Source organism: Sorghum bicolor, chromosome 1 (genome assembly GCF_000003195.3).
Source record: "Sorghum bicolor cultivar BTx623 chromosome 1, Sorghum_bicolor_NCBIv3, whole genome shotgun sequence".
NCBI classification, from domain to species: Eukaryota; Viridiplantae; Streptophyta; class Magnoliopsida; order Poales; family Poaceae; genus Sorghum; species Sorghum bicolor.
The window spans coordinates 70,644,937-70,654,796 of record NC_012870.2 but is presented as its reverse complement, the minus strand read 5'-3'; the positions used below and the strand labels follow the sequence as shown (position 1 = coordinate 70,654,796).

The 9,860-nt window shown below is 42.1% G+C and overlaps 2 protein-coding genes across 2 annotated transcripts; one reads left to right on the top strand and one right to left on the bottom strand.

Moving 5' to 3' along the window:
• LOC8054289 (sulfoquinovosyl transferase SQD2) lies at positions 446-5,459 on the top strand. The gene is made up of 11 exons (XM_002468089.2): positions 446-1,040; positions 1,210-1,276; positions 1,650-1,720; positions 2,128-2,245; positions 2,321-2,394; positions 3,288-3,343; positions 3,452-3,535; positions 3,618-3,705; positions 3,792-3,869; positions 4,273-4,329; positions 4,779-5,459. Exons 1-11 carry the CDS (start codon positions 928-930, stop codon positions 5,215-5,217), a joined length of 1,245 nt encoding a protein of 414 aa, XP_002468134.1. The 5' UTR covers positions 446-927; the 3' UTR covers positions 5,218-5,459.
• LOC8078806 (josephin-like protein) lies at positions 7,047-9,360 on the bottom strand. The gene is made up of 2 exons (XM_002465459.2): positions 9,015-9,360; positions 7,047-8,169 (listed from the first exon to the last, which is right to left on the bottom strand). Exons 1-2 carry the CDS (start codon positions 9,168-9,170, stop codon positions 7,714-7,716), a joined length of 612 nt encoding a protein of 203 aa, XP_002465504.1. The 5' UTR covers positions 9,171-9,360; the 3' UTR covers positions 7,047-7,713.

Genomic DNA, 9,860 nt, shown 5'->3' with positions numbered 1-9,860 from the left:
AACGACGGATCGTAATAATAGCAGAAATAATGAAATCAACATCATGTTAATCGGGATTCTCACATTTTTTTCAACGAGAATCTGATTATATGAGCCAAAACGGCCATACTACTCGGCTGCGGCCTGCGGGGTAGAGGAGGTGGCACGTGCCACGGGCGGGCATCGGACCGTACCTCGCAATGGCATCGCCGCATCGGCAAGTCCGCAGCGCAGCTGAGGCCCTGCTCCCGCGCACCCGCGCCGCGCGTCCCCATCAGCCCGTCCCGTGTCTGGACTGGCTGCCTGGCTGGCGTCTGTTCGGGCGCACGCCGCACCAGGCACACGACCAATCGTCCAAGGCCAAGCGGCCGGCCGGACCAGGTGGGCCTCCCCACCCCGCGGCACCCGGCACTGCGGCAGGGAAAAGCATATTCCACGCCGGGTCGGCGGCCTTTGCCTTGACAGTTATTCTCGACGGCCGTGTCCCGCATGATTTCGATCGGCTGCTGGAGCGAATCGGTTCGATTCCCCGTCTGCCGAGCTTTGGCCCGGCTCGTTCCTTGCCTTCGTTCGTCGTATTTTTTCTCCACCACTTCCTTCGTATTTTTCTCTCTTCCTCCCTACACGGCCACTGCCAGTCCACCACAACCACGTCCCCGCCGTCGTCGTCGCGCTTCCCCCGCGCGTGTCCCGGTGCCGCTGCTGGGTGCGCCCGCGCCCGCGCCCGCGCGTTGCCGTGAAGCTGCTTGCGCGCGCCGCCGCCACCACCTGCCCGCGTGGGTTGCAAGGCAAGCGGCAGGCTGGGACGGGGGCCGGAGGGAAGCCGACGACGCGGGAGGAAGCAGGATAAGGGCGGCCGCGGCACGCGCTCGAGCGGCATAAGCGAAGCAGGCTGCGTCTAGTTCGAGCGGTGGACTGCTGCCAGGGGATCGCTCGCTTCGGAGGAGGATGTCGCAGACAGGGGAGGCGCAGGTGCCGCTGTTGCAGACCGAGGAGGCGGACGTCGAGTGGAGCTCCAAGCCGCGCCGCATTGCTCTCTTCGTCGAGCCGTCGCCTTTTGCGTTAGTCTCCGCCTTCTCTTCCCAGGCATTCGGCTGCTGGTCAGATTAGACTAGATCGGATCGGCGTGTAGGCCACTGGGCGACTAAGATAATGATTGGTCAAACCTGTGGTCGTTTCTTTGATCTAAACACAAATTACTGGTAATTCAATGGCTTCCGGGTTTTGCAGTTACATTTCCGGCTACAAGAATCGGTTTCAGAACTTCATCAAGCATCTACGAGAGATGGGCGATGAGGTAAACACTCTGTTCTTTGTCTAATAGAGTGCTATGTATGAGAGTTTCTTCAAGACCACGTTATTATTCTAGAATTCACGTCTAGTGCTCTAGTGGGCCTGTTTGGATGAGCTAGAGTTAGTTACTAGTTGGGCTAAAAATTAGCTTAAATTAGCCAAGGTTGGCTAGCTAGTTCGCTAACAACTAGTTGAAGACTTATCACTTATTAGTTATTAGGCCTCCTGTTTGGATGCACTAGAGCTAATCTGGGCTAATTTTTAGCTAGCTACTTATTAGCCCTTGTATCCAAACAGCCAAACAGGCCTATGTATGAGATTTTCTTCAGGACCATATTTCTACCCACAATTCACGTCAACTGCACTTTTCGGTTCAGGTATTGGTGGTGACTACACACAAGGGAGCTCCTGAGGAGTTCCATGGAGCAAAGGTCATTGGCTCGTGGAGGTAATCTGCAACCCAACATAGACTATCTTTACCCTCTCTAGGAATACCAATAATGTATAGTAATAACAACCTTACTGAGAGCACACTTTTGGGTTCACTTTGAAATGGATTAGTGTTTCCTTATTGAAGCAAAGGAGAGACAAGGTGTAAATGATCTTTGTGGTCATTTGGCATTCTTGTTTACAAATGCACATCACGCACCGAAATTGATTATTCATGATATTTTGTTATGTTTAATTTTCTAATTTTGGGATCACATAATAATTCTATTTTTGGAATATTTTGTCGTTTCGCAATTTCGGTTTCCTGAAACCCTCCTTTTCTAATTTTGGGATTGCATTATAATTCTACTTTTGGAATATTTTGTCGTTTTCCAATTTCGGTTTCCTAAAACCCTCACTTTTCAGTTTTCCATGTCCTCTGTACCAAAATGTTCCACTCTCGCTGGCATTGAGCCCCAGAATATTTTCTGAGGTGAATAAATTCAAGCCGGACATAATCCATGCGACCTCACCTGGAATTATGGTAATCAATGCATACCCAAGGTATTATTACTCCGTCCAATGTTTTTGCCTTGCTTATCACCTTATGTGATTACAGGTTCTCGGCGCTCTGGCTATGGCAAAGATGATATCAGTTCCAATGGTGATGTCTTATCACACACATCTTCCAGCGTGAGTCCCTCTTGTTGAAATGATATTCTTTTGTCGCAACATGAGTTTGTTTGCATGTATGATCTAACTAGATACAGATCTTTGAAACGTTTAAAGTAGTGAGCAGCTTTGGAAGTTCAATTATACCTTGTTTGTGTAGCACCCGATTTGTTTCATAGAATGAGATGTCATCATTGTAGGATACAGATCCCTGTGAGGTCAATACTTTTTATTTTAAAGTTCTGTGTATTTGCATATAATCATCAACAATGTTTTGGCCACTTTTTGTGCAAAAAGTCTAGCCAGTTGACCATTCAGATTATACTAACTGATAGTCTTGTGAATATGTTGGTGAGGGGTCATTTACTTGTTGTACATGTACATACCACATTGGAGAATGTTCTGCATGTAAATTCATTTCAGGGAGAATTGAATACTGAGTTCCCTAAACAACGTTATGGCTGTATGGAGAATTCTCAGTAAATCAGTTCAACAAAGTGTGTCCTGAAATAGACTCAAAAATAGTTTTGGGCAGGCATTATGAACCTGTGGTGAGCGGTGAGCCGGTGATACCACGAGGCAAATCTGTTTGTGTCAATCATATGTGGTCATAGAACCTCAGGTGCAATGCTGCAGAGCTTAATTGGTATAGTGCATGTGGAGTGTGGACATAGATCCAGTACATCTTTGTCGCAATACAAAACAAGGGAGCTCCCACATAGATGTATGTGTGAGGAAATCAATGGACAAACGTTCTGCCTCTGATATGCTAGAACAATGATTGAACATTTTTCATTTTCCTAGTAGACATCAGCTGGGCTGCATCATTTCTTTCCATTGCAAATTTTACCATTCGATGTCATGGCTGTTAATGCTTTTGTGGTTTTGAATTCATGTGCTGTTACGGCTTGCAGGTACATACCAAGATATAATTTAAATTGGTTACTTGAGCCCACGTGGAGTTTTATAAGTAAGCCACAATATTGTCACTCCTATTTTGTTCTCAGCAAAAGAAAAGTGGTCTATAAAAAGTTGATGGTTTTCATTACTGTGTGCTGAATCTCTTTTCATTTCAAAGGATGCCTCCACAGATCAGCAGATCTTACTCTGGTTCCTTCGGCAGCTATTGCTGAAGACTTTGAAACTGCTAAAGTGGTACCAGGTTAGTAGTGACAATATTATTAATGTTTTTTTTAGTTTTTGACCCTCTATCCATGCTAAACATAACCTGCCTGCCTCTTCAGCAAACAGAATACGGCTTTGGAATAAGGGTGTAGATTCTGAAAGCTTTCATACTAAATATCAGAGGCATGAAATGCGTGTCAGATTGAGGTGTCACCCCTTGCTTCAATTTTTAATGATAGGAGTGTTAAGAAACTTTGCATGGACTGACACAATTTCTTTTCCTTTCCCATTAGTGGTGGTGAACCAGAAAAACCATTGGTAATACATGTGGGCCGTTTTGGGCGTGAAAAAAATTTGGATTTTCTGAAAAGGTGAGCCTTTTAACTTTACACAGGAAGTGTAACCACTCATCAGCATGAACTCGAGTTAACTAACTCGATGTGATTATTCATAGTATCCATATGGTATAGATTTTCATTCATCATATTTTATTTGGCTATAATTCCTACAGACGCTAATGAACTATCATGTTTGTGTTGCTGCTGAAACTTAAAATTGCTTGACTCTCTATTTTCCTAGTATATTGTCAGTTTTCCGTAAGTCAGCATAGTTTACTTTGGCTTGACCATTTAGCTTTGTGCATACACAGCATATCGTATTGCTTTTAACCAAATAAGCATTTCAATTTGGTTGCACCTTTCATGGGCTACTTGTCTGCAGGTTGTATCTTTTGTCATATCATTAGGAATTTTGCTTACTTTGGCCAAAATACAGGGTTATGGAGAGGCTCCCAGGAGCAAGGATTGCCTTTGTTGGAGACGGGCCATACAGGTGCACATTCCTCAGTCATTAGCTATATGTTATTTTCTTTAGTATGATGCGCACCTGATGAGATATGTATACGTATGTCAATCACATATCATTACTTGCATGCTGTCAAAATGATTTTATCTTCGTGACATGCCTGCTAAATACCCTTCTGTAAACAATTTGTTTTATTATAAATTACAATGGACAAACATAATTTCAATCATGGGTTGGCCTGAGAATTCTTTTTTCCAATAGTAGGCCATAACTGTTCAATGCAGGACAGATGTATACCAAGTACAGTAGTTATAATGCACTAAAAGAGTAAAAGTACAGCCACACCACACATGTTGTAGCAGCACCATAGATAACTAACTTATACTTTAGGGTTTTGGGTTATCTGTTTGACCCTTGCAATGGTTTGATCTTAAAAATAGAAATATTTACATTGTCTGTTTTACCTGGGCATGCAGGGCTGAGTTGGAAAAAATGTTCATGGGCATGCCTGCAGTTTTTACTGGAATGCTCCAAGGCGAGGAGCTCTCACAAGCTTACGCCAGTGCAGATGTATTTGCAATGCCTTCAGAGTCTGAGACCCTCGGGCAAGTAGTGCTGGAGTCCATGGCTTCTGGAGTCCCAGTTGTCGCTGCTCGTGCTGGAGGGATACCTGATATAATACCCAAGGACAAGGAGGGTAAGACAAGCTTTTTGTTTACACCCGGAGATCTCGATGAGTGTGTGAGGAAGATAGAGCAGCTCCTCAATTCAAAAGATCTCAGAGAAACCATTGGAAAGGCTGCCAGGGAAGAGATGGAGAAGTGTGACTGGAGAGCAGCCTCGAAGAAAATTCGCAATGAGCACTACAGCACTGCAATATCATACTGGCGGAAGAAGATGGGCAAAACTAACTAGGCTTCCTTGTTCCGGATTCTTCTGTCGCTGCCCTCTCCAACTAGTTGCTGTTATAACCAAAGAATTTGTACATTGTACCCAAACAGCTTGCGAGTTTGTGTGGCTAGCTGCATTCAAATGTCTACAGTTTGACTGACTGGCTTGTATGCAATTCATGTACATTAGACATCACTTAAGATTGCCGATCTGCTAACTCAGAAGGTTTAACACAAATGCTCCAATAATTACGAAGTATTGTCGCATGTGCAGTGTAGAGGCTTGTTGTCATTGGCTTCAATACTGAATTATGTGCGACGCTCGGGTGCCAATAAATCAAGGGCAATCCAACTCAGGTGCAGCACAACCCGGCTCACTGAACCCCGGATGGACACGAATAATTTCTTTTTGTGCGAAAGAGGGGCACCGATAGCTGTGAAGTACAATTATGCTATACTCCATGATGGACACAAATATTTGGGAAGTACAATTATGCTATACTCCCTCCATTTCAAAAAAGAAGTGTCATTATAGGATGTGTGCCTGTCAAATTTTCTTAAATTAGACTAGGTTTGTAAAAAATATTAGCAACATTTATATCTCCAAATAAGTTTATTTCGAAAGTATATTCAATAATTTATCTAATGATATTAATTACGCATCATAAATGTTAATATTTTCTTATATATTTGATTAGAATTGTAAATATATGACTTCTCGAAAGATGAGAATAACACTCTTTTTCTGATGAAAGAAGAAGTATATTAGATAATATGAGTATGTTAAGCACTCTGGATTACACAAATCTCTAGAAAAAAAATTATCTAAATTATACCCAAGCTATGAATAACTCCAGATCTCAAAACCAAATTTATATGACGCTTTACAGTATGGATGACAGCATAGACAAACACTCGACAAATGCCCTAAGAACATATGCCCAACAAATGATGGCCAACATCTATGTAGGCGGAGTTGAGAAACTTCTTCTTGCTGGTGTCTTTTTTCTTCTTCTTTCTTCCACCGAAGAATGAGAAAGACTGATCTAAAACATATTCTCTCTAGTCCTTCATTATGGCCAGATCTAACCACGATAAAACAGAGAAGAGACCAGAGAAAATTATTCTATGGCGGCGACACCATCTCCGTCTTGATGTCGCCGTCCGGAAATAAAAGTCTCCATATCGTCAAATCGGTAGGATGTCGACGTCGTAGTTGTTGTCTACATCTTCAACAGAACGATTCCACCCTACCATCTCACGTCGCCGGAGAAGAGAAAGAAATAAATCCCCAAAACCAAGAAACTTACATAGAGAAATCCTAACCCTAAAGACTCGATCTAATGAAGATCGAACTTATTAACCGGAGGGAGAGGGAGGGGGATCAACGATGATAGAGGTAGAAGTGACGGCGGCGGCGGTGGCGGCAAGGCTGAGACGCGAGCCCTAAACTAAGGAAGGTTTAGGGAGGAGGCAAATTACCATCTCTCTTGGGATAGGCTTTGCCCTGATTTGTACGTACGTACTGGCGCTGTACAGGCTTAGATGAGAATAACACTCAGGACGGAGGGAGTAACTATGTGATGTTTTGAAGCTGCAGTTCAATATTGAAACAGTAACAGAAACTATGAATTTATGAAGAACCCCTTTGGTAGTTTTGTAGAGCGGTTTTTGCAAGGAAAGGGTACAGACAAATCTTACAATTGATAGCAAATTACTTTTCTTGTTTCCTCTGACATTTCAGAGTCTGAAGTTGAAATTTGGAAGAAAACAGTAGACAAACTACATCCTTTTTTCTTTGGTTATTTTGCTTTCCCAACTGAAATCAAATTGCATGAGTGCGGTGCAAGGGCGAGGAAGGAAAGTTATTAAATCACCACAACATCTCCATAACAAGCTCAATAGCATCACCTTCCTAGCTGAATATGATGCATTAAACAACATTGATCTTACAGCTAAATATATTTTTATGCTTTGTAATAATTGAAAGATGATGGGATAGCTCTGCTTATTCCAGGGGTATCAACTAGTATAGTCTATAGATAATGTTACATATCTTGATATCCAATAGTACTTACGAACGAACTGACAAATTCTAGGAACATGCCAGGACAACTTTGTTTCTCCAAAGCATATAACTACAACAGAAGCAACCTCCCCATTAGTTCTGTACAAATCCACAGTAACATATTCTTGCTGAGAATCGAAGTTCGCTATTTTCATCATTTAGCAAGCCAATGTTCTACTTCTACCTACTGCAGACACCTGGCTGGCAATCCAATATATGACAGAGACGGGCAGAACAATAAATCAAAGGGTCAGCAGAAACATATGAAGTGTATATGTTGCACACTGAACCTTCCATTTACCAATCTGTCCATTATGATCAGCAATTAAACCACAAGGTTTAGGAAATTTCTGCTGTAGGTGTCTGTGACCTCATTGAGATGACAACTCAAAAGTATGGCAAGTCACATAGAAGAGCCTATTTTGGTAGACTTTGAGATTCGGGGCAATAGGGTTATTCGTCTTGCAGCACGACCATGAGTTCTCCACCTTGACTGAGCACACTGTCAAGGAACCCAATCACATTTTCTTTGTCCTTAAACTGCTTGGGTTCAGAAAGATCACTGTCCAGATTAAACCAGACGCCATCAATGCTTCGAATTGCCACCCAATGCCTGCCAGTCCAGAGCCCCCTGAACCTCCTGACAGGCACATTGATCATCAGGCCTACCAATGCTTCAGCATTCAGATCAATTGATGATGCCCCTTTCCGACGATCATGCCAAACCACCTTCTTCTTTCTAGCTTCTAATGCTGTGATGAGAACATTTACATCGTAGTTCCCAGTTATAACATTGTGGTGAGGTTTAAAAATGAATGATAGAGGAGTCCATTGGCCCTTGTTTGGATCATTGAGAACAAGATTCCCAGCGATCTCATCCAACTCAACACGGGTGAAACATTCCTTTTCCTGAACCACAGAAAACATAACTGACACACTTAGTCTGCAGAAGTTAGATATAAATATGGCCCACCAAAGTAACAAAGATAGTACATAAAAATAAATAAATGGACTGCCGTTTTCAGAGATCCGTGAACTTATATATTGATATAAGCGAAAGAGCAAAACCATTTGTATGCACATAAATCATAATAATATTTTTTTCATTTTTAGAAGAACATCCAAGTCCAGGTGCCCAGGGAGCAGGTGAAATCTCCGTGAATCGTGACTTTTTTATATACTTTCGTGAATTCTGACTTGTCCATACTTTTGTAGTAATCCAGCCTACATAATCTCTGAAGCACTTTGCAATTTAACACATAACCAATAGAGTTAGCGAGTCTACATGATCTGTTTCTCCCGGGCTTATATAAATTCATGTTTCACATGCAAATCTCGCCAGACATTATTCAACGGGTGGAAAAGAAGTGTGCAAAACGGATGAGCAGTACACATAAATGTGCGTCCAAATGTCCAAATAGCATGATAAACATGCCGTGACCATCTGGATTCGATTCATCCATATATGAATATAAGATAAACTAGTGGAGTGGAGCACAACGCCCAACTACTAACAATTTCAACAAGCAACTCAATCAATCCCTTGTCCAGTTGTCCCTCTGGGGAAATCGATAGCCACCACTCACCAGGGGCAATTTGGAACTATAGAGGATGGGCAATTTGGAACTATAGAGGATATGCAGGGATCAAAGAACATCTAAAGGAAGTAATAAGCACAGCGCGGTAATAGAACATGAACATGAAGTCAAAGGGGATACAGATAATGGTAGAAACTAGAAAGAGATAGGATCTACCTGCATAAGGTTGTTGAGAGCATGGAGGAGACAGAATTGCAACCTCTGCCTCTCATGATACACCTTGATGCTGCCGCCGCCGCTGCCGCTTGCCCCCGCACCAGATCCCGCTCTCGCCTCACCTTGCTTTGCTTCCGATTTGGCTCCCGGCTCCATCCTCGATGCCTCGACGGGGCAAACCCTGAAACCCAACAGGTTGCGCGCCCCACTCCGCGTCTCCGCCTGCCCGGCTGTTGACTGTTTTGTCTGCGCCGGCGCCGTTGCAGCGATATTAGGCCTTGTTTAGTTCAAAAAAATTTTATAAAATAGGTACTGTAGCACTTTAATTTATTTGTGACAAATATTGTCCAATCATGGACTAACTAGGTTCAAAAGATTCATCTCATCAATTCCGACCAAACTATGCAATTAGTTTTTATTTTTGTCTATATTTAATACTCCATACATACATCTAAAGATTCGATGTGATGGGGAATCTGAAAAATTTTGTAAAATTTTTTGGGAAGGGCCTTATACTACCACCGTTTAAAAAAAACGCGACGGAGTATAATTTTTTTTTACAAATTAGAAAGTACCTCGTATAGAATTTATAATGGACAAAGTTTGGATCAAACATTAAAAATATAAAGCATCAGTATAACTTTTAAATTGTTGAGTTTGTAAATATAAAAATTATATGAATAAATTTGTTCTAAAAATACTTTCATAAAAAATATATGTATATCATTTTTCTAATTTTTTTATAAAATTAAGAAGTTAAAGTTGTGTTTTCTGTTTTGGAGACCATGTCGCTGTCCTAAACAACTTCTAAATCCTATACTAAGGGAGTACAACATAGACACTCAC

Bases quoted from the DNA above. Each gene is read 5' to 3' on its own strand.
- LOC8054289 (XM_002468089.2), top strand. From the start codon at position 928: ATGTCGCAGACAGGGGAGGCGCAGGTGCCGCTGTTGCAGACCGAGGAG. The intron at 2,395-3,287 runs GTGAGTCCCTCT...TACGGCTTGCAG, and splicing joins TATCACACACATCTTCCAGC to GTACATACCAAGATATAATT. The intron at 3,536-3,617 runs GTTAGTAGTGAC...CTGCCTCTTCAG, and splicing joins AACTGCTAAAGTGGTACCAG to CAAACAGAATACGGCTTTGG.
- LOC8078806 (XM_002465459.2), bottom strand. From the start codon at position 9,170: ATGGAGCCGGGAGCCAAATCGGAAGCAAAGCAAGGTGAGGCGAGAGCG. The intron at 8,170-9,014 runs GTAGATCCTATC...TCTGTGGTTCAG, and splicing joins CTCTCAACAACCTTATGCAG to GAAAAGGAATGTTTCACCCG.